Raw genomic sequence first — 24672 nt, forward strand, 5'->3', positions numbered from 1 at the left:
GTTTTCCTCTTCTGCTAATATTATTAAAGGTACAATAAAAGTGATATTTGTGTGCAGAGATAAGCGCACAGGCGTACTTTTTCATTTATGATTCCCACATATAGGCTCATTTTGGAGTTGAAATCAGGCAAAAAATTTTTTATAAAACACAGGGGGTTTACTGTAATCCGTGAAAGTCACTTGATTTCGATTCTTTGACTACAGCTGGGACTCACAACATATTTCAGCTTTTCCCACCAACAAAAATATATGTTATCTGAAAAAAGTAGAGCGTTGTATCTGCATGCTCACAACAGAAACAGGTAAATCCAGAATGAGTAGGAAAATGTACGCTTTAGGGAGCAACAAATTCTTACAATGAAACACATGTGGTGAGAGCTCAATGACTATTAATAGAAGAAGCTATTTGTGTTCACATGAGCTAGGTTTACGTACACAGGTGGCAGTGAGCCATAATGAGTACAGGAATGGCTTGTAGAGAATTTTTGTTAATAGTCTGGGAAATGTTTGCAGCAGCAGGTGTGCAGATGGGTAGGAGCAGAGCACCTCCGGAATGGCTGTGCAGGGATCCCTTTGTTATTTAAGGCCCCATTCACACCTGAGCGATTTGTATCTTGAAGCTCCAAAATGCTTGAGGAGAATAAAATGAGTTATTCTCAGTGAAGATGGTTCACATCTCCACTCCAAGTTGCCTGAAGCCAAACGCCTGAAGCTCAAACAAGTTCTGGAGCTTTTTTTGTCTTTCAAATTGGGCAGATTGGCATGTTTTTGAGCATTTTTAATCACATAGAAATGAATGGAAATACGAGATTCGCATGTTTTTGAGCATTTTCATGTGTTCTGTCGCACGTTTGTGGAGCGTTTTTCTGCTCAAATGCAAAAAGGTAAAGAAAATTAATAATAATAATAATACCAATACTAATAAATTAATTAATTATTGTTAAATATATACCAGCCAGGGATCTTTTTATATCTGTAGGTAGCTCCAATGGTGAGATCCTAGCTGTACTGAAAATAATCAATCCTGGATGAAAATCTGATCAGTGGTTCTTTTTTTGTCTCTCAAATTGGGCAGATTTGCATGTTTTTGAGCATATTCATTTTTTGTTGCACGTTTGTGAAACGGTTTTCTGCTCAAATGCAAAATGTTAAAAATAATAATAATACACGAATAAATTCATGTTAAATACATACCAGCCAGGGCTCTTTTTATATCTGTAGGTGACTCCAATGGTGAGATCCTAGCTGTACTCAGTTTCATCATGACATTTTGCTTCTCTTGCAGCAAGGTTGGTTCAGTCAATAAACTCATTTTCTCCCAAAAAAGAAAATGATCAAACCTGGATGAAAATCTGATCAATGGTTCTTGATAAAAATATTATTTGAAAAAGTAAATTTTTTTTTATTGATCAATTGACTATTATTATGTGTATGGCTAGCATAAGTAGACAGTAAGTGAGTCAATTTGCTGATATGTAGCCAGGGTTATATCAGCTGTGGGTGAGCTGGAAATCCCTTTATATTACTGGCCACTGTGTTCATATCCCCCCACCCAGAAGATGTGTCCATTGTCCTTGGGCTCACAGCATGCAGGTTAAATGGCACTATGGGGGAGATTTACTAAAACTGGAGCACTGAGCAAATCAGCTTCACATCTCCACTCCAAGTCACCTGAAGCCAAACGCCTGAAGCTCAAACAAGTTCTGGAGCTTTGTTTGTCTCTCAAATTGAGCACATTGTAATGTTTTTGAGCATTTTTTATTCCATAGAAATGAATGGAAATGCGAGATTGGCATGTTTTTGGAACGTTTTCTGCTCAAATGCAAAAATGAAAAAAAAAAATAATAACAAATGAATAAATGAATGTTAAATAAATACCAACCAGGGCTCTTTTTATATCTGTAGGTGACTCCAATGGTGAGATCCTAGTTGTACTCAGTTTCATCATGACATTTTGTTTCTCTTGCAGCAAGGTTGGTTCAGTCAATAAACTCTCATTTTCCCCCCAAAAAAAGAAAATGATCAATCCTAGATGAAAATCTGATCAATGGTTCTTGATAAAAATATTATTTGAAAAAGTAAACTTTTTTTATTGATCAATTGACCATTATTATGTGTGTGGCTAGCATAAGCAGACAGTAAGCGAGTCAATCTGCTGATATGTAGCCAGGGTTATATACTGTAAGCTGTGGGTGAACTGGAAATCTAGTTATATTACTGGAGAGCACTGAATGCTGTCCATGGTGCTGAAGTCATCAGTGACTCCTGGTAGTTGTACACATCAGCCAGTGTTGCTTTTCATACTGGAACAGTGAACTAGACTCAGCTGCTATATGTCTCACAGGCCTACATAGTAAGCCAGTGAAAGGTACCAAAGTTCAGTCAAGTTGATCAGAGCACGGAGGACTGCAGGTAAAAAGGTACAACTTATGTAGGAGGATTGTTTCATCTCTGTGTATCAGCTGAGGATAGTCATTTCACTGGGTATATGCAAGGGCTTACAATCACTTTAATAAAATCTTGGACTATTATATGGATCCTAGGTATGTTGGTGACATATGCTTTCTTCTACTTTGACACCAGTTAACCAGCTGGCCAATGCCACAAGGTCCCCATGCTCCAGGCTTTATCCAAGAAGGAGTATGATTGAAATATATCTACGAACCTTCATAATGGGGCAGCACAGTGGCTAAATGGTTAGCACTTCCGCCTGGCATTATTAGGGTTTTTGGTTCAAATCCCAACCATGGCACCGCCTGCCATGTTCTCCCTGTGTCTGCATGGGCCTCCTCCGGGTACTCCGGTTTCCTCCCACATTCTAAAGACATGCTGGTAGGTTAATTGGATCCTGTCTAAATTGGCCCTAGTATGTGTATGTATGAATGTAGTTAGGGACCTTAGATTGTACGCCCCTTGAGGGTTAGGGACTGATGTGAATGTACAATATATATGTAAAGCGCTGCGTAAATTGACAGCACTATATAAGTACCTATAATAATAATAATAATAGAGCGCAGGACAGGGATATATTGTAACCTGATTTTATAAGACAACTTTATAGCGGTTTAAGAAATGTATTATTATATAACGGTTTTTGATGCATACAGCAAGGGTTTCTCTATGAAACCATATTTTTATTGTTATGCTTTGACATCCTTTTAACAATGTGCTGAATAATATGTCTCCAATCAAAAAAAAGAAAAAAACTATTTTTGCTGTATTCCAATACGATCTTAATAGCTCTACCCCGAATAGCACCACCCCCTAATTCCACAATTTATGTACTTTGGAAAAATTATTAGCCATCGTGAGCTGACAATTTGACTCCAGAGAATTTCTGCAAACTGCCATAAGCTCCACACCCAATTAAGTTCCATATTTCTGCTATAAAACCTTCACCTCATTTTTCCCCTTAGGTTGTAGCCAGTCTCAGCAATTTGGAAACATATTTCTTAAAATTAGTCGGAATTCTGAGACAGTAAAGAAACAAGATCTTGATCCCGGTGGGATAGCATAGCTTGTTGTCCTATGTACAGATATACCGCATCAGCAAAAAAATTGAGTTCTATTAAGCCTAGTTTTGCGAAGATACTTCATGCGTGTGCTCTATTCAGATTTATATTCTAAGTCAGCGCTGATTGATACACAGGAGAGATGGAGTAAGAAAATTCTTTACCATTTTATAGAAAAAGAGCCTCAAGGGGATGGTCAGTATGAAATCTTGTCTCGCTATCGACATCGAGGATTCTGACAAGTCTGCCCTGGACAGAAGAGGCCAGTCTATTAGGATGTGTCTGTTTTAATGAAAAAAAAAGAAAAAATAGCTGCATATTGAAACCGTGACAGCCAATATATAAGTGTAATATGGCGGTTGTATTCAGTCACAGGTCAAGGGCACCGGAGTGATGCAACACAGAACAACCAGAATTCAGCTTCAATTCCAGTCTACCTACTTAACCACTTAACCTCTGGAAGGTTTTACCCCCTTCATGACCAGGGCATGTTTTGTTATTCAGCACTACGCTACTTTAACTGGCAATTGCTTGATCATGCAACACTGTACCCAAATGAAATTTATATAATTTTTTTTATACAAATAGAGATTTCTTTTTGGTGGATCAGCACTGGGTTTTTTATTTTTTTTTTTATATAAATTTTTAAAATTTAAAAAAAAAAACAGGTATTTATTACTTTCTGTTATAAAACATATCCAATAAAATCAAATTTCTTCATAAATTGAGACCAATGTATTCTGCTACATGTCTTTGGTAAAAAAAAAAATCCCAATACATGTATATTAATTGATTTGTGTGAATGTTATAGCATCTACAAACTATGATATATATACTGGGATTTATGCAGCTATAGACACTATATGGTAATGGCGGTGATCAGCGACTTAAAGTGGGACTGTGATAGCAATCTGGCACTGACACTGACTGGGAGGGACACTAACTGACTAATTGACACTGATTTCACTAGTGACAGTAATACAGTGATCGGTGATAATACTGTATACTGTACAGTATAATAATTACACTGGCTGGGAAGGGGTTAATATCAAGGAGTAATCAAATGGTTAACTATGTGCCTAACAAGTGTAATGTGTGCTACTTTTACTAACAGATCTGGCTGCTTTTTCTCCCTGAAGTCAGATTTGATTTCAGGGGGAAGAAACAGCCAGATCACTGTTCTGTGTACAGCGACTTAAAGTGGGACCGTGATAGCAATCTGGCACTAACTGACACTTTTCTGGGAGGGACACTAACTGACATTGGGCAGCACAGTGGCTAAATGGTTAGAACTTCCACCTGGCAGTACTAGGGTCATTAGTTCAAATTCCAACCATGACACCATCTGCCTGGAGTTTGCATGTTCTCCCTTTGCCTACGTGGGTTTCCTCCAGGTACTCTGGTTTCCTCCCACACTCCAAAGACATGCTGGTAGGTGAATTGGATCCTGTCTAAATTGGCCCTAGTATGTGTATGTATGGATGTAAGTTAGAGACCTTAGATTGTACACCCCTTGAGGGTTAGGGACTGATGTGAGTGTACAATATATATGTAAAGCACTATATAAGTACCTAAAATAAATAAATGTTACTAGTGACAGTAATATACTGATCAGTGATAATACTGTATACTGTACAATACAATAATGACACTGGTTGGGAAGGGGTTAACAACAAGGAGCAATCAGGGGGTTAACTATGTGCCCTAACAAGTGTAATGTGTGCTGCTTTTATTAACAGGTCTGGCTGCTTTTCTCCCTGAACAGATTTGATTTCAGGTAGAAGAAGCACCAAGATCACTGTCCTGTGTACAGAGTTCTGTGTGTTTGTAAATTCTGTGCTGTGATTGGCCACAGCCAATCACAGGTATACAGCAAAATCATTGGCTGAAAGCTGCAGACATACTCATGCTGTGGTCAGTCACAGCCCAGGTCCACAAGGGGAGAGCGCATGCTGCCTGAAAACCCTGAAACAGGCGGCGATGTACAGGTAAATGTAATGTGGGTGGCAGGGGCGGACTGACAACTCATGGGGCCCCTGGGCAATAGGGGATCATGGGGCCCCTGTGTCCTTGCCCAAACTCAAAAAAGCCTATGAAAAAGGTACCAGGGGCATCTCATGGGGCCCCCTACTGACCCCGGGCCCTCGGGCACTCCCCGAGTTTCCAAATGGTCAGTCCGCCCCTGTGGGGTGGGCAACAAGCGGTTAAAGCTGAACTCTAGACAGATAATAAAAGGACAGAAATGAACGCAGCTCTGCAATCATTGACACATTATTAAATATTTATTAAATAAAGTAGAGATCATATAAATACACAGAAAGTGCAGCGCAATGTATTTAGGTTTATGTATTGTAACCTGCAATATTGTGCTGGCTGCTTATGTAGGTTATTCCCACTGTACTTGAATAGACCATAGCGTGATATAGCATATTATCTAAAGTAGAGCTAATACCTGACTTTGACTTGGTATCAGCCTCTAAATCGAGCTAGAGCGTGAGAGGAAGAAACAGCAAAAGAAACCAATCAGTGGCATGCTGATAGGAGGAGAGAGCAGAGTGACAGAGAAAAACGCATATCACTGTGCTGCTTCTCCTTTCACTGTCTGGTCACCCTGGGCTCAGAGCATTTGGGTTGAATAATGGTGGCAAACAAACTGAGAACAAAAAAGTACTGCCATGGAAAGCTATGGATTAAAGGTGAATATTGCAGGAAAAGTTGATTTTGTTTTTGTAGCTTTTGATGGGCTATTCATTTTTACCTTACAGTTTTTGGTTGGAGTTCTGCTATAAGGATGCCATCAGCTGAAAATGAACTAGCCGTGCGTTACTGTATGGTGGTGTTTTTGTGTCTACTTTGCACCTCTGGCAAAACCTTTTGAATAGTAAAACAAGAGATTTTAGTGTTCAGTGTGATAAGGGCTATGTATAATAGTGAGAACTTAGCATAAAGTCCATATAAGTCCTTAATGATACTCCAGGGGTGAACTCTTGCTGGTTCAGGAGCACCTTTATGCAGCACCTCTTTAGAATCTGAAGAATTGTCTGAAGGACAGCAGAGGGCGCAGTCTAAGTGCAGTAACTAAAAACAGTTTATTGTGGAAAAGACAAATGGCAGCTTACATACAAAAAGTTAAAACTTGCACTTCATACACAATCGCCTTGGGTGGTAGGATCTCCGTGGAGCAAAATACAGTGTTCAGCCTGGAGGAAGGAGCAGCACCTGCAGCTGTAAAACCAAGAAAGACCACCAGGGGCACTAGTCTAAATGTAGCAACAAAAGTGAAGGAGTTGATACTTTTTTGTGTACTGTGCTCCTTCACTCATGTTGCTACACTTAAACTAGTGCCCCTGGTGGTCTCTCTTGGTTTTGCAGCTGCAGGTGCTGCTCCCTTCTCCAGGCTGAACTCTGTAGCTTGCTCCACAGAGATCCTACCACCTGAGGTGGTTATGTATGACATGCAAGTTGGAACTGTATATAAGTTCCCATTTGTCTTTTCCACAATAAAGTGTTTTTTGTTACTGCGCTCATATTGCGCTCTTTGCTGTCCTCATCAACTAAAACCTTATGAACAGACTGATGAAGGGTTAAAACTCATACTCAGTTTAGTGCACGATGACATCTATACAAGAAAAGAATGCTACTCAGTTAAAGTGTTACTAAACCCATGACTCTGCACTATATCTGGTCTGCCACAATACACAGAATATGGAAATGCAGTTATGTTAGTAAATATAAACTGCTAAATACCTTTTCTCATCAGCAGTTAAAAGCAGTCTTGTGACTTCTATCAGTGTCCAGCAGAACATTGGTTAAAGCTTGTAGGAGGAGTTTTCATTATGTCCTGACTGTCCTATGAGGCTGCAGGACCCCCTGTCTGTCTGGACAGTGCTGATTGGCCCTGTACTGATCACATGCACTCTCCTGAATAAAAACATTCTCTAGCAATACACACAAAATTGCATGTGCAGCTTCCCTCCCAAAGCTCTGTTCTATTAGCAGATGGATTGGGACAGTAGGAGAAGGGTAGGATCAGAGAAGATAGGATCAAATAGCCTTTTTACGCAATGTGGAGGATTAACCCCTTAGGTTCCAAAGTGAGTATAACAAGCATGCTTCACTACATATATAGACTGATTTTACTGTTGTGGGTTTAGTAACACTTTACGTTCATAATAAATACACAGTACTATGCTTATACAAGGATTTCTTCAATTGTAAAAGGGAACAATAAATATTTTCCTATTTTAAAGTTTAGCCATGCTAACTTTGATGGTGGTCTCAACACATTCACATACTCATCTTCCCTTCACTCCCCTGCTTATCCTTTGCCAGGAACGAAGACAGACACTGTGGGGTAGATTTACTAAACCTAGTGTGCTCAGAATCTGGTGCAGCTGTGCATGGTAGCCAATCAGCTTCTAACTGAAGCTTGTTCAGTTAAACTATGGTAATAAAGCCTGGAAGCTGATTGGTTCCTATGCAGAGCTGCACCAGATTGTGCACTCTCCAGGTTTAGTAAATAAGCCCCAAATAATTTCCATGTATTGGGAGCATATGACTCACTCTTCTTCCTCCCACTAAATAGAGCTGGTGTATGGCATTTGACTGCAACACTCAACCAGTTTTAGAAAAATTGGGGTCATGGGCAAGAATCAGATTGGGTCCTCTTGGCTGAAATACTGCAGGCCCTCTGACAATGCCCACTTTATAGAGTACACTATATATACAATACTCTGTTCCTTTGGGTCTTTCAACCTTTCTGATTTAAACCACTAGTCTAGCTGCCCAGACTTTTTGCACGAGTTCATTGAGAGAAATGCACGATGTGGAAATGTGTCCACTGTCAGGTACCCATTTTGGCACCTCTACCCTCTTTCAAGTGACAACCAGTGATCCTCTGCTGGAGTCCAGGCATGGCACTAACTGGTTAGGTTACCACATCTAGCTGTGACATGACAGAACTGGTGGATTTCAGGATCACCACTGGAGCCTTTAGGAAGCTGTGAGATCCCCCCAATGCAGCCAGTTGGAGGGGACCATGTCAGCCACACAGCAGTGTGGGCTTTTTCCAACTCTACAGTCCATAATATATAAGACCCACAGCGTCATGTGACCAACTTTTAGGGGGTGATTACTTTTTTTCCCACCTTCCAGTTCATCCTTTCTAGGAAGGATCTGGGAATGATGTGTACTTGACTACCTATCTAAAGTTCCAGATAGTCTGTTAGAGATGCAGATGCTGCAGCTCTTTGGGTACAGGAGAGGGTTTGAGGGGTAGGGGGCAGCTCCAGGGGACCCTTAAAAATTTGGGGTCCTTGTGCAATTACCCAGTTTACCCACACCAAATGCTAGCCCTGACAACATTGTTATATGAAGGTGGAGAAGAAGTCCTAAGCACTGTACAAGCTCAAGGTCATGGCTAAAGGGAGCAGTAGGGGAGTGAAAGTAAGATAGGTTGGGCCACCAATATGCCTGTATGGGCAGGACCACAGGCTCACCCATGAGAAAAGTACAGGATCTTTATAGGGCAAATTGGACATGCTGTATTGGCTTTTCATTTCTCTGGATCAGCTGGAAATGCTGAAGATTTGTAAAGGGGATCTTAGTAGCTGTGTGCTCTTTTTTCTAGCTGACTAAATACTGTATATAGCTATCACATTACATGCTTACTTTGGCTATTTTGAACATAGCTCCAACACATCAGTAACCACTGCTTTATCTCTGGTTTACAGGAGGAATTTTCGAGACACAGGAAAATGAGCCGGTGAATATGGAAGAACTAGCTTTCAAGTTTGCAGTCACTAATATCAACAGAAACCGAACACTGATGCCCAACACTACATTAACCTACGACATCCAGAGAATCAACTTGTTTGACAGCTTTGAAGCTTCCCGGAGAGGTATGTCTAACTTAAAGAAGATGAGCAATTTCACTAAACTTTAGTTCATTCCATATATCCAGACTCACCAGCACCATATTTCCAAACGCATAATTTTATTTTTTTTAACTCTTCAGGCCTTTTCAGACCTATCAATTCCATTGTGCGTTAATGTATGACCCTAACTTGGGTTACGTTGCACAATAATGTGCATTGTATAAATATATAATCCAGTCTAGATGTGACAATAGTGCTAAATCACTAATAGAGTAAAGTTTTGCTTGTGTAGAGATATAGGATTTTAAAGGCTCTCAACATATGCCCAAATATACAGAAAATTGGTTTAAACATGTAAAAAGCTTTTGATCCATATTAAAAAAACAGCCAAAGCAATAATAAGAACAATCAGATTAAAGTTGTCTCCACATAATTCAACCACTATAATTGATCACATCTGGGCAGTTGTAGATGCTTTCATGTAGTGAATAAGCTCTGATGCATTTCAATTACAATTACAGTATCTTCCGTTTTGCTTGAGGTGATTGTAGCCGTATTAGTGCATTTGCGACAGAAACAATTAAGTACTGATGTGATACTTTTTTTATTTGCACTAACATACAATTTTGAGGACAAGCTTTTGGGGAGTGTCCCCTTCTTCAAGGTCCAAGCGGTACTATACAAATCACAACATCAGGAATGATACGCTTCACACCTCAATATACAGGAAACCCATTGACAGATGCAACTACCTCCACAGTTCTAGCTTCCACCCCCAACACACAAAACGTGCCATCATACACAGTCAGGCCATTAGATACCACCGAGTATGTTCTGACCCAAGAGACAGAGATAAACATCTCGGGACACTAGCAGATGCCTTCCATAAGAAAGGTTACAAAGACAAAACTATCAACAACAGCATAAACACAGCCTTGAGAATCCAAAGAGAAAACCTACTTCAGTACAAAGAGAAAAAAACAAACAACCGTGTACCTCTAGTAACCACATACAACCCAGCACTAGAAGGAATAAGAAAAATAATCAAATATTTACAACCCATCATAACAGAGGATGGAACTCTGAAAGAAATATTCCAGCAACCCCCAATAGTGGCCTTCAGGCAACCCCCCAACCTCAGAAATAAACTAATCAGTAGGAAACTTCCTTCTGATTATGATGTCACAAATAATGGAAGCAAACCCTGCAATAAGAAATGCTGCAAGCTGTGCAACCAAATCAATCCATCAAAAAGTGTCAGACACTCAAAAGGGATCTTCAATATTTCCGGATCATACAGCTCTACCTCCAGTAATGTTGTGTACCTTATCCAGTGCAGAAAATGTAGCAAAGGATCTTATGTTGGCGAAACAGGACAGGAGTTGTAAACAAGGATGAATTTGCACAAACATACCATCAAGGAACATAAAGAAGATGACCTCTGCACACCTGTAGGACACCATCGCACAACCAGACCACACAGTGGGAGACCTCAATATTTTAGTTCTTAAAGGAAATTTCAAATCCATTCAGGAAAGAAAAACTTTTGAACTAAGAATGATAATTCTATTTGACACACGAGATAAGGGCATTAATTTGGACTTGGGATTCCTCAATCATTATCCAACAGTTTTATGACTATCAGCTCAAGCTTGACTCCCTCTGTGTGAGTGAGTGTTGTCTTTCCCTCCCCCTCCCCCCCTTTGCTTTTGCTGTGTCTTATCTCTATCTTTTTTTTTTTTATCTCTTCTAACATTCTGCTAAAACTTTGTGATTTGTATAGTACTGCTTGGACCTTGAAGAAGGGGACACTTCCCGAAAGCTAGTCCCCAAAATTGTATGTTAGTGCAAATAAAAAAAGTATTACAGACAGTACTCAATTGTTTTAATTACAATTAAATAAATCTTCAACAGAGGGTCGTACTTTGGTATATTTTTAAAATATAGATACATATATTACAATCGTTGAAAAACAACAATCAATAAAATTGGTTGTATAGAATAGGAAGACACTCACAATCATTAAAGAAAATGGCTAAAATCAATCTCACAGTGTAAACTCAAAAGGACCATAAAGGATGCCAATATGGCCATCCCAACTAGAGTACAAACAATAGAAATATAATGTATATGTTTAGTATATATAGAATATATAGTATAACTGTATATTATATTTCTTTTGGTTTGCACAATAGCTGAGACAGCCATATTGGCATCATGTGTGGTCCCTTTGAGTTTACACTGTGAGATCTGCATAGGACAACACATTGACTTTAGCCATTTTCTTTGATGATTGTGAGTGTCTTATTCTATGCAGCTGATATTATTGACTGTCATTTTTCACCAAATGTGGTATATGTATCTATATTTCAGAATATACGAACTCATTACGACTCCCTGATGAAGATTTATGTAACTGTAATCGAAACACGTCAGAGCTTATTCGCTATATGAAAGCATCTACAACTGCCTATATGTGATCATTTATGTGAAGACATCAGCAATCTGATTGTTTTTATTATTGCTTTGGTTGTTTTTTAATATGGATCAATAAGCTATGCAAATGTTTTTAGCAATTTTCTGTATATTTAGGTATATATGAGTGTCTTTAAAATCTCATATCTCTACACAAGCAAATCTTTAATGTGCATTGTGTTAAAGTGTTGCTAAATCCAGGACGCTGCATTCACTATATCTAGTCTTCCGTAGTACACAGAACATGGAAATTCAAATATTTTAGTAAATATAAACTGATAAATACCTTTTCTCATCAGCAGTTAGAGCAGTCTTGTGAATTCTATCAGTGGGATGGAGGAGATTTGCCTGGAGGAGGACATGGGATGGAGGAGATTTGACTGGAGGAGGACATGGGATGGAGGAGATTTAACTGGAGGAGGACATGGGATGGAAGAGATTTGACTGGAGGAGGACATAGGATGCAGGAGGTTTAACTGGAGGAGGAGGACATGGGATGTAGGAGATGGGACAGGAAGAGATGGGACTGCAGAAGGAGGAGGGCATGAGTTGGAGGGAATGGAACTGGAAGAGGAAGAGGACATGTGACATAGCATGAGGAGGACACGGGGTGGCCGAGTTGAGACTGGATGAGGAGGACATGGAATGGAGAACATGGAATGGAGAAGGAGGAGGACCTGGGATGGGCCTTTGTGGGATGACCTGTGGGTGCTCCCTGGGGAATATTGGTGGTCAGGCTCAGGAGTGGCCCAGGCCTAAAGCTGTGTAAGGGGCTCCACAATTTCTGATGGCTGCCCTGCCTGCACTGCAAGTATTACCTACTCATTTGTTCTACGGGAGAGTAAAAATGCTTTTATTTATCCACTCCCTTGTTCCCACGTCAGATGGCGCTACTCTATGCTCTTTCTATATACCATACATTGGTCTTGATTATGTAATGACCTTGAACCACTGGAATATTTTAAGTTTTGGTAGATGCTGGAGAACTAAAACACCTGGCAATTTATTACATCCCTTGGGCACTATTCTGGGGAGATTTTTGTACACACCTGCGGCCATCTAAGGAGATCACACACTCCCTGGTGGATTGTTAATCAATTTAATATTTTATATAACTTAGCAGGAGAAGATGGAACATGCATAAGTGGGCAAAGACACCCAAACCTTTCACCAGTTCATCATATCTTATTAGTATTGGCCCAAGGGTCAAAAGCTGCCTCCCCAAAACCCAGTTCTCCCGTCCTCCCATTGGTAAGCCCTGTCCAACAGAAAATGTAGGCATTGCTGCTGCTGAAGAGATATTAGAGATACGTGAGTGTAGAGTTTACATGTTCTGTAGTAGCAGGAGCAGGATACTACCAATTTAAAGTAGCTGTAAACCTCAGGCAGAAAATATGTACAAATCATATCCCTCTATAGTGTGTACTTGTTAGGAGCACTAAGTGTCATGCATTAATCACTTATGACAAGTCTTCCTGACACCAAGATAAAAATGGTGGCAGGGAGGGACCTACAGCAGATTGACAGCCTCAGCTCTGTTCCAGTAAGCTGTGTAGCAAAGGTGTGTCTCCCTCCAATCAGATCTCAGAACTCAGATCTCAGAACTCTCCTCACAGTGTGTAATTTCAGATTTTCCACCCCCTTTTTTTCTAAACGCTAAGACAAGCTTTATATATTCAGCACTTTAAACAGATGTAGAGAAGAGAATACTGCAGATAAACAGGCACAACTTATGTAGGAGGAATTGTTTCATCGTTATGTATCACCTGGGGCCAGTCATTTCACTGGGTATATGTAAGAGTTTACAACCACTTTAACTTGATGGACATGTTACCAACTATGTAACGGTATTCTTAGAAGCATAAACAGATGTAATTAAAGTGCTTGTAAAGCCTGAAGGTTTTTTGTCATCATACATTCTATGCATGAAGGTAAAAAACGCTCAGTGTGCAGCTCTGCCACACCCCAGTCCTCTCCTAATACTTACCTGAGCTTGATCTCAAACTAGTTATGTGCACGAAAGCAGTGGCTGTCCTGGCTCTCTGCCTCCTCATTGGCTTAGAGACATTGGCTCCCGCTGCTGTCAATCACAGACATTGAGGAGGGAGCAGGGGTGGGGCGGGGCAGGGCTGAGCCCCACTCTGTGTGTCAATGGACATGCATAGCAGAGCTCAGGAGAAATCTTGCTATGGGGGCACTCAGCAAGGGGGAGGAGCCAGAAGTGCCTGCAGGGGACCCAAGAAGTGGAGGATCAGGGGTACTCTGTGCAAAACCATTGCAGGTAAATATAACATGTTTGTCATTTTTTAAAAATGTAAAGTTTACCTTTACAAACACTTTGACAATAATTGTCTTTCATCCCCAGCATGTGACCAGTTGGCTCTTGGTGTGGCTGCACTGTTCGGACCATCACACAGTTCTTCGGTCAGTGCGGTCCAGTCTATCTGCAACGCTCTAGAAGTTCCCCACATCCAAACGCGATGGAAACATCCGTCAGTGGACAACAAAGACACGTTTTTTATTAACCTTCACCCTGACTATGCTGCCATCAGCCGAGCTGTGCTGGATCTGGTCTTACACTACAACTGGAAAACTGTGACTGTTGTGTATGAAGACAGCACGGGTATGTTGGATTTATTTAATAAACTCTGACTATGGGATTCGTTATCATATTCATTGGCTATACAGATAAATTGGCATTTTGGCACTGCTTACCTCCATGACCTCTGGAGAACCTGCTTTTCAGCTTGATGAAAACCAACCCTATACCTTTGTTGCCATATGAAAGATCACTCTTTGTGGGCTTCTACAACAAGGCAGTTTATTGAACAATGCTGTACTGTAACTATAGCAACAAGTCAATGCAAAGCAATAGAGTTTGATTGGCTTCTGTGGATAATTGCACCTTTTAGGCTGCCCTTTACTTTATTAAAGCCTAACTCCAGGATGCTTGAAAATTACCCTTGCAGTGAGGCTGCACCAACGCTACAAGATTTAATAGCTTGTTTAGTCTAGGGAAGAGAAGTGCTTCTACTTACCTGATCCTCCACTTCCCCAGATGGCACTTCCCAATGCATAAGAATTGGACTGTCCCTCAGCGTCATCACATTAGTCTTGATGACGTCAGGATCTTAGGCAGCTGGTGCATAGGGGAGAAGTCACTGTGGGGACCAGTCTAGCAGTGCGGAGGATCGGGTAAGTAAATCTAGACCTAAACCCCCCAAAAAAACAATCAAACGAGCTGCTATGTTTAAAGTGAAAAATAAAAATACCACTCTAATCTACCCTGTGAATGTTAAATAACAATTAAAAAGAGTCGCTGTGCACATATGCGAATCTCATATAATTCAAAAAAGATCAAAATCACAAAACACTGTGCAGCGCTATGATCAACCCCTCTATATATACAACCCAGGGGCGGACTGACCATTTGGAAACTCGGGCATTGCCCGAGGGCCCGGGGTTAGTAGGGGGCCCCATGAGATGCCCCTGGTACCTTTTTCATAGGCTTTTTTGAGTTTGGGCAAGGACACAGGGGCCCCATGATCCCCTATTGCCCGAGGGCCCCATGAGTTGTCAGTCTGCCCCTGATACAACCCCCTCATAATGCAATTCAAAATGTGAACGTGATACATGTGTATACCCATGTGTATGTGTATACCCAAATATCACAATGCCTATATTTGGGAAATGATTTGTGCCTCTGTGTACCTGATGGTGGACTGAGAGTGTAGTTCCCCATCAGGTCTGACTTACTTTTGATTGACAGCACACAGCTGTGGACAAACGTAAAAACTGCTATTGACCTGCCCATGGCCCTGCACTGTCAGTCAACAGCCAGACGGACCTGATGGGGTTCTGGTCTGTCTATTCACCCCCTTGATTCTTAGTAATTGTACACTATTATTTATATATTGGCATAACTGTCTTCATACTTGTTACTTGTAAATCTGAAATCTCTTACCTGATCTCGGAGACAGGTAGCAGCCATCGAGGATGTGGACATCTGAAGCCCAGTGCTGTGTATTTCTGGGATTCAGTGCAGCTGACTACACAGCATGCACCTCCCAATCTCACACCTGCGCAGTAATGACACTGCGCAATGCACTTTTTTGAGCAATGGCAGCAGTGGAAGTTCCCTCCCCATTGTTATGGCAACCTGTCAATCAACAGAGAGCCTTGAATCTCTTGATCCTACCACATTAGATGCCTGAAGACTCCTGGGATTGATGACATAGATATCCCAGGAGTCAACAGGCCCGGCTGATGACGTGGTCGCCTAAGCATTCATGACCGGAAGTCACAGGGACGACTAATAAAAAGGTACTTTCTTTATAAATTTCACCATTTAAATATACAAAAAGTAAATCACTGTGGGTGCACATTACAATGAGGGTAATTATGAAATTGAGTGAAACTCCGCTTTAATACAGGGTGCGGCAACATAACCTTTTTCAAAACGCAATAAAACCCATTTTATGAATCAGAATTGTTTTTATTGTCTTTAATAATGTAGGTACATATCTAAAGTTCTGTTTTACACAGTTTTGAAAATCATATCAGGTAGGTGATGCCCCCCATTGTCCATACACTGAATAAGCCGATTTCTGGCGTTTTTCATGACCCTTACCAGCATAGCAGCGGGTATGTTGGCAATTTCTGCACGGATGTTGGCCTTCAGGTCTTGTAGGGTCCTTGGATGGTTTACATAAACGTGGGATTTCAAAAAACCCCACAAAAAAAGTCGCAAGGGGCCAAATCGGGGGATCGGGCTGGCCACTCCAAATCGCCCCTTATTGAGATGAGGCGCTCCGGGAAGTGTTCCCTTAAAACAGCCATTGATGCTCTTGAAGTGTGAGCCGTTGCTCCGTCCTGTTGGAACCAAATGTCCCCTAAGTCCAATTCATCAAGTTGTGGAAAAACAAATTCCTCCAACATGTTCACATACCGGTCTGAATTCACTTATTCAGTGAATGGACAATGGGGGGTGTCACCTACCTGATATGATTTTCAAAACTGTGTAAAACAGAACTTTAGATATGTACCTACATTATTAAAGACAATAAAAACAATTCTGATTCATAAAATGGGTTTTATTGCGTTTTGAAAAAAGGAAGTTATGTTGCTGCACCCTGTACCAGGCTTCGAAATTCAATACAATACAAAAACTACACACATAAAATGTAATGTTGGTACAAATACCAATATCATATTGTATACAGCATCTCCTCCAGTACCCCACCAAACAACATACTATAGATCACACTTATTCCATGTAGATCCAACATCCCTAGTGTTGCATCATGATGAGGTCAGACTAAGCCTGGGTTCACACTATGAATCGACTATGAATTGCACAGGAATGCACAACCCATTCCTGTGCAATTCACATGCAATTCAGTGCAGTGCAATTTGAGCCCATTCATTTGAATAGGCTCCAATCATTCTGTATGCACTACGTATGGAAATGCATTGCAACTGGATCGTATGGCATTTTTTTTACCATGCAATCCGGTGCAGGCAAACACACTGCATTTTGCGACCTGCATTTGGGGTGTCATTAACTGAAACTTGCTGCGGACCACAAGTGTGTTTTGAACGTGGTGTAGGAAACGTGCACAGATAGTGGGTTTAGTGTCTAGTGTGAACTGGGGCTTAAATCTTGATGTGTTTTTTAAAAATTCTGATTCCTCAGGAGAATTAGAGGATAGCAATCTATATGTTATACATATTTAGTACATAATTGTAATCATGTCCAGTTCATATATACCACTACCAGCAGCTACTAAGAAAGAATAACAGACTAACAATATCAAAGTAAAGAGGTCTCTTAAAGGCTGACAATTGCTCCACTGTGAGCTGCTTGACATTACGGACATCTTCCAGCTTAAAAATGTGCATAGCAGTATAAAATAACAGAACATCATATTTTAAAATCACTGTTAAACCTATAATTCTGTTATATCACACTGTTAGGCACACTCAGGAGCTAAAACATAAATGTATGATGTCAGGCAATTAACATCAACTAACAACATGTATTCTCATCCCAAAACTCAATCTGAAAAAGTGACGCTAAAAGGGAGGCAAATATAAATCTTCTATAAGCAAGCTTTCACAGTCACAGTTTTTAGACTAAATGTTCGGGTTGACCCCACCTCTAGATAAAATCCTGGCTGTGACTCTACTCCATATAAAAATGATATTGAACTATGTTTAAAGAAATATACAGTTGTGTTCAAAATAATAGCAGTGTGTTGAAAAAGTGAATAAAGCTCAAAATCCTTCTAATAGCTTTTATTTCCATACACACAAATGCATTGGGAACACAACACATTCTATTCCAAATCAAAACATGAAGAAAAATATATCAAATTTGTGTTGTTCCTCTAAAAAAAATTGAAGAAAGTGAATATTAGACTGTTAAAAAAACAGCAGTGTTTGTATTCTTCTTTACAAACTCAAACATTCACTATATAAACTGAAAAATGTTTGAATATTTTGCTTTCCTTTGAATCACTTAACCACTTGCCTACCAGGCACTTATACCCCCTTCCTAACCAGGCCAATTTTCAGCTTTCAGCGCTGCCGCACTTTGATTGACAATTGCGCGGTCATGCAACATTGTACCCATATGAAATTTTGATCATTTTTTTCTCACAAATAGAGCTTTCTTTTGGTGGTATTTAATCGCCACTGGGCGCTTTACTTTTTGCGCTATAAATTAAAAAAAGTGCAAAAAATTTGAAAAAAAAAAAAGTTTATTTGTTTCTTTTATAAAATTTTTCAAACAGGTATTTTTTCTCCTTCACTGATTTGCGTTGATGAGGCGGCACTGATGGGCACTGATAGGCGGCACTGATGGGCACTGATAGGCAGCACTAAAGGGCACTGATAGGCAGTACTAATGAGGTGGCACGGATAGGCGGCACTGATAGACAGCACTAATTAGGGGGCACGGATAGGCGGCACTGATATGCAGCACTGATAGGCGGCACTGATAGGTGACACTGATGATGGGTACTGATAGACGGCACTGACTGGCATCACTTCTGGGCACTGACTGGCGGCACTGACTGGCACAACCCCTGGGCACTGACTGGTGGCACTGACTGGCAGCACTGCTGGGCTGCACTGGTGGGTGGCACTGGTGGGCAGCACTGGTGGGTGGGCACAGGTGGGTGGCACTGGTGGGCACAGGTGGGTGGCACTGGTGGGCACAGGTGGGTGGGCACAGGTGGGTGGCACTGCTGGGCACATGTAGGTGGCACTTCTGGGCACAGGTAGGTGGCACTGCAGAGTGGCACAGGTGGGTGCACTGCTGGGCACAGGTGGGGGCACTGCTGGGAACGGGTGGGCGGGGCTAGTGGGCGCACTGCTGGGCGGAACTTGCGGGTGTCACTGCTGGGCACCGATCATCAGGGCACTGACCATCAGTTCCCTGATGATCGGTGCCGATCCCCGCTCTGACAACTGCCGGTTCTCGGCAGTACTTTCCTCACGATCTGACAGCGTGAGGAAAGTGCAGCCGAGAACCGGCACTTGCATTTCCCTGTGATCAGCGTGTCATTGGACACCGCTGATCATGTGGTAAAAGGCCGGTGGGATCGGCCTTTCACCACATCACGTGATCAGCTGTGTCCGTAGGACACAGCGATCACGGAGATCGCCGGGTGCGCGCCCCCTGGGGCGCGCAGGAGAGCGCGTTCTGGGAGGACGTCATATGACGTCCACTCAGAACTGGCCGGCCGCGGTGAAGCCGTTATTTGGCTATGCGCGGTCGGCAAGAAGTTAATGAATATTTCGTTGTATAAGCACTGTTTCTGAGAACTGCTGTACATCTGTGTTGCATGGAGTCAACCAACTTCTGGCACCTGTGAACAGGTATTCCAGCCCAGGACGATTAGACTACATTCCACAGTTCTTCTCTATTTCTTGGTTTTGCCTCAGAAACTGCATTTTTGATGTCACCCCACAAGTTTTCTATTGGATTAAGATCCGGGATTGGGCTGGCCACTCCATAACGTCAATCTTGTTGGTCTGGAACCAAGATGTTGCATGTTTACTGGTGTGTTTGGGGTCGTTGTCTTGTTGGAACACCCATTTCAAGGGCATTTCCTCTTCAGCATAAGGCAGCATGACCTCTGCAAGTATTCTGATGTATTCAAACTGATCCATGATCCCTGGTATGCAATAAATAGGCCCTACACCGTAGTATGAGAAACATCCCCATATCATGATGCTTGTGCAACCATGCTTCACGGTCTTCACAGTGTACTGTGGCTTGAATTCAGTGTTTGGGGGTCGTCTGACAAACTGTCTCCGGCCACTAGACCCAAAAAGAACAATCTTACTTTCATCAGTCCACAAAATGTTGCGCCATTTCTCTTTAGGCCAGTCAATGTGCTCTTTGGCAAATTGTAATCTCTTCAGCACATGTCTTTTTTTCAACAGTAGGACTTTGCGGGGGCTTCTTGCAGATAGCTTGACTTCACATAGGCATCTTCTAATTGTAACAGTACTCACAGGGAACTTTAGACCTTCTTTGATCTTCCTGGAGCTGATTGTTGGCTGAGTCCTTGCCATTTTGGCTATTCTTCTATCCATTCCAATGGTAGTTTTTGCTTTCTTCCACATCTTTCAGGTTTTGGTTGCCATTTTAAAGCATTTGCGATCATTTTAGCTGAGCAGCCTATCATTTTCTGCACTTCTTTATATGTTTTCCCCTCTCCAACCAACTTTTTAATCAAGGTACGCTGTTCTTCTGAACAATGTCTGGAACGACCCATTTTCCTCAGAATTTCAGAGAGAAATGCACTGTAACCAGCATGTACAACATTTGCTGCCTTCCTTCCTTAAATAAGGGCAATAATTGCCACCTGTTTTTCAAAGAACGAATGACCTCACTAATAGAACTCCACACTGCTATTATTTTGAACATGCCCCTTTCAATTAGTGATTCAATTACACAGAATCAGCAGCATGCATGTCATGACTGTTGGGTCTGTTGGATTTCTATTACTCTACTACACTTGCCAGTAAATGATTTGCCATGTAGAAATATCATTTCTACCACAAACAGTGATTGATCAGGTTAGTGATGTCTGACTGCTATTATTTTGAACACAACTGTATGTGCCATAGTCCATGTACCAGTACAAATGTACAAAAAATATTTTATTATATTACAAAAAAAACAAAAATATACACCTATTACAAAAATTGAAAAATAAATAAAAGAAACATAACCCCCACTATCCCACACCTTCAGGATTATATCCTAATCACTTATAGCGAATGATCTACAAAAAAAACACACTTTGTTCCGCTCAGAAATAATATTATTATTATTATACAGGATTTATATAGCGCCAACAGTTTGCTCAGCGCTTTACAATATAACAGGAGACAATACAGCAACAATACAGTTCAATACAAGAGGGAAAGGAGGGCCCTGATCCTTGGAGCTTACAGTCTAATAATATTATATCGTGGCACTCTATAGGTTTATATACTATATTTGGAGGAGTTTGCATTATTTCATTCAAAAGTCCTCAACAACCTAAAGTGCAAACTATAGTTTGCACATGAAAGGAAAGAAATATGTGCTATCCAATAGCAAAGCTATATTCTATATTTCAATCTCTATCTAAAAAAAAAGGGGGGCCTAATCAAAGTGCCAGAGGATAATTACAGATGTTTAGCAGTAAATTATAATAGAGCCCATAAAGTAGAGTGGAAGCCATGTAAGTAAGCCAGATATAATAGGGCCCATAAAGTAGAGTGGAAGCCATGTAAGTAAACCAGAATTAGCACTTGTGACCGCAATATTCTCAAATCCATGTGGATCTCACATGCATTATTCATGGTGGGTATACATTAATACAGTAGTTCTCAATATATGCTGCATAATGCCTTTTCCAACTTGGAAAGTCCAAAGAGTAAGTTCAAACACATAACCTCCATAAAGATGAAATCAAAGCTTCAAAGGCAAATATAAGCAGGCACGGCAGGCAGCCATAGACAAACATAGAAGGAAAGCTTCATCAGCAAACATCAGCAAGTAGGTATAATAGTCATGGATAAATGTTGGAGAAAAGCTTCACAAAGCAATCACAATCCAGACAAAAAAATAGTAGCAGTCTACCAATAGCGGTGTTACCCTCTGTTGCCCTCATCAGCAAGCTTCTGTAGCTGCAGATAGATGTAAGAGGGAAGCTTAAAAGGTAACTCCACTTTTGTGGGAAAAAAATTAGCAGATTAAAAAAAAAAAACATATAGTGTATACAACTGCGACTCAAATCATACTGTAATTCGATGTTACTAAAAATAACCTTTCCTTTTCAACCTACAGCTCTGTAATTTTCAATAAAATGCAATGCACTATATATACCTGGAGGAATTCTGTACGCAGATGGTGTATAGAACATCCCCTGAAAATGTAATTTCCTGCTGGTGTGATTGACTCACTGATTTTCCCAGAAATCTGCACTAACATACAAGTCCGATTTTTGGTTACTCCTGCAACAAAAATGTAATTTTTGGTCAGATACTCCCAAAGGGAAATCACGCCTAAAGGGATGCAGACTCTGCCACTTTCCTCATTAGAGCCCTGCATGTGCAGCAGATGATTGATGTTTATAAAATCGCTTCTATACAGATTCACTCTGCACATGGACACAGACCAACAAACAGCTATTCTCTGACAATAACAAAAGGTAGGAATCTGCAACAAAGCTTGTTAAAATCCTTGCAATGTACATTGATCACCCAGAGGGGAATGTTTTTTCCTCAACAAAAGTGGAGTTACTCTTTAAATAAGCAGACACCAAATGAGCACAATTAGTAGCAGTAGACTAATAATGATGTTACTCTCCAGAGATTTCCCATATCATGCTCTCCTTCAGTAAGAAATTAAGCTGCAGTAAAATACTTATTAGGTCCACCAACATGCATGTTATCACACTTGGCCAGAGTCCTTCCCCAGTGTAGGTAATGTCTGTGCAGAATTTGTATTTGCTTTATCTGCAAACTTTATGAATTTGAGTTGACAAATTGTGGAGGACGTTTGAATGAAATAATGCAAACTGCTCCAAATATAGTATATAAACTATAGGGTTCCACAAGATAATATTATCAATGTCTGAGTTAAACTACATGTTTTTTATGTCAAGAACTATTAGTGATTAGGATATAAGTATGAAGGTTTGGGATAGTGGTCATTATGTTTCTTTTGTTTCTTGGCCACGTTTTTTTTATTGTTGTATGCTTTTGCAGGTTTTTTTTAATATAATGAAATTATTTAGTATATTTGTATTGGTATATGGACTATGGCAGGGCTTGAAAAAGCCGCTCGCCCGCTCGACAAATGCAAGGAGAAATTCTCTAGCGGCGAGCGGCGAGCACAGATGATTGGCTGCGTTCCAAGCCTCATTGTGAAGCCGAGTTCCGGTTTCCGAGTTCCAGTTTCCGGCTTCTTCGGCACCGCCGCTGAGGGGACAGGTGCAGGAGAGGTCCGCTCTCCTCCGCTGAGGAGGAGACACCCTCTCCACTGCTGCGGGGGACCCAAGGAGTAAGTACTGTATACATGTCATATCACTATAATGGAGTACAGGGGAGCTGGGATATACATACTGTATACATGTCATATCACTATAATGGAGTACAGGGGAGGGGGGATATACATTACTGTATACAGGTCATATCACTATAATGGAGTACAGGGGAGCTGGGATATACATTACTGTATACATGTCATATCACTATAATGGAGTACAGGGGAGCTGGGATATACATTACTGTATACATGTCATATCACTATAATGGAGTACAGGGGAGGGGGATATACATTACTGTATACATGTCATATCACTATAATGGAGTACAGGGGAGGGGGATATACATTACTGTATACATGTCATATCACTATAATGGAGTACAGGGGAGGGGGATATACATTACTGTATACATGTCATATCACTATAATGGAGTACAGGGGAGGGGGGATATACATTACTATATACATGTCATATCACTATAATGGAGTACAGGGGAGGGGGATATACATTACTGTATACATGTCATATCACTATAATGGAGTACAGGGGAGGGGAGGATATACATACTGTATACATGTCATATCACTATAATGGAGTACAGGGGAGGGGAGGATATACATACTGTATACATGTCATATCACTATAATGGAATACAGGGGAGCTGGGATATACATACTGTATACATGTCATATCACTATAATGGAGTACAGGGGAGCTGGGATATACATTACTGTATACATGTCATATCACTATAATGGAGTACAGGGGAGCTGGGATACACATTACTGTATACATGTCATATCACTATAATGGAGTACAGGGGAGGGGGATATACATTACTGTATACATGTCATATCACTATAATGGAGTACAGGGGATCTGGGATATACATACTGTATACATGTCATATCACTATAATGGAGTACAGGGGAGCTGGGATATACATTACTGTATACATGTCACATCACTATAATGGAGTACAGGAGAGCTGGGATATAAATTACTGTATACATGTCATATCACTATAATGGAGTACAGGGGAGGGGAGATATACATTACTGTATACATGTCATATCACTATAATGGAGTACAGGGGAGCTGGGATATACATTACTGTATACATGTCATATCACTATAATGGAGTACAGGGGAGCTGGGATATACATTACTGTATACATGTCATATCACTATAATGGAGTACAGGGGAGCTGGGATATACATTACTGTATACATGTCATATCACTATAATGG

General features: G+C 40.8%; 1 protein-coding gene across 4 annotated transcripts in view; it reads left to right on the top strand.

The window, feature by feature from the left end:
- GRIK1 (glutamate ionotropic receptor kainate type subunit 1) overlaps positions 1–24672 on the top strand; it is a 574449-nt gene that overhangs the window by 210910 nt on the left and 338867 nt on the right. For all 4 annotated transcript variants that reach the window (XM_089659510.1, XM_089659514.1, XM_089659511.1 and 1 more), the window contains exons 2-3: positions 9245–9412; positions 14229–14486. In XM_089659510.1, the coding sequence (XP_089515636.1) occupies positions 9245–9412; positions 14229–14486 (426 nt within the window). The remainder of the gene's footprint in view (positions 1–9244; positions 9413–14228; positions 14487–24672) is intronic.

Source organism: Staurois parvus, unplaced genomic scaffold (genome assembly GCF_062004578.1).
Source record: "Staurois parvus isolate SC_StPar_1 unplaced genomic scaffold, SC_StPar_1.0 ptg001162l, whole genome shotgun sequence".
NCBI classification, from domain to species: Eukaryota; Metazoa; Chordata; class Amphibia; order Anura; family Ranidae; genus Staurois; species Staurois parvus.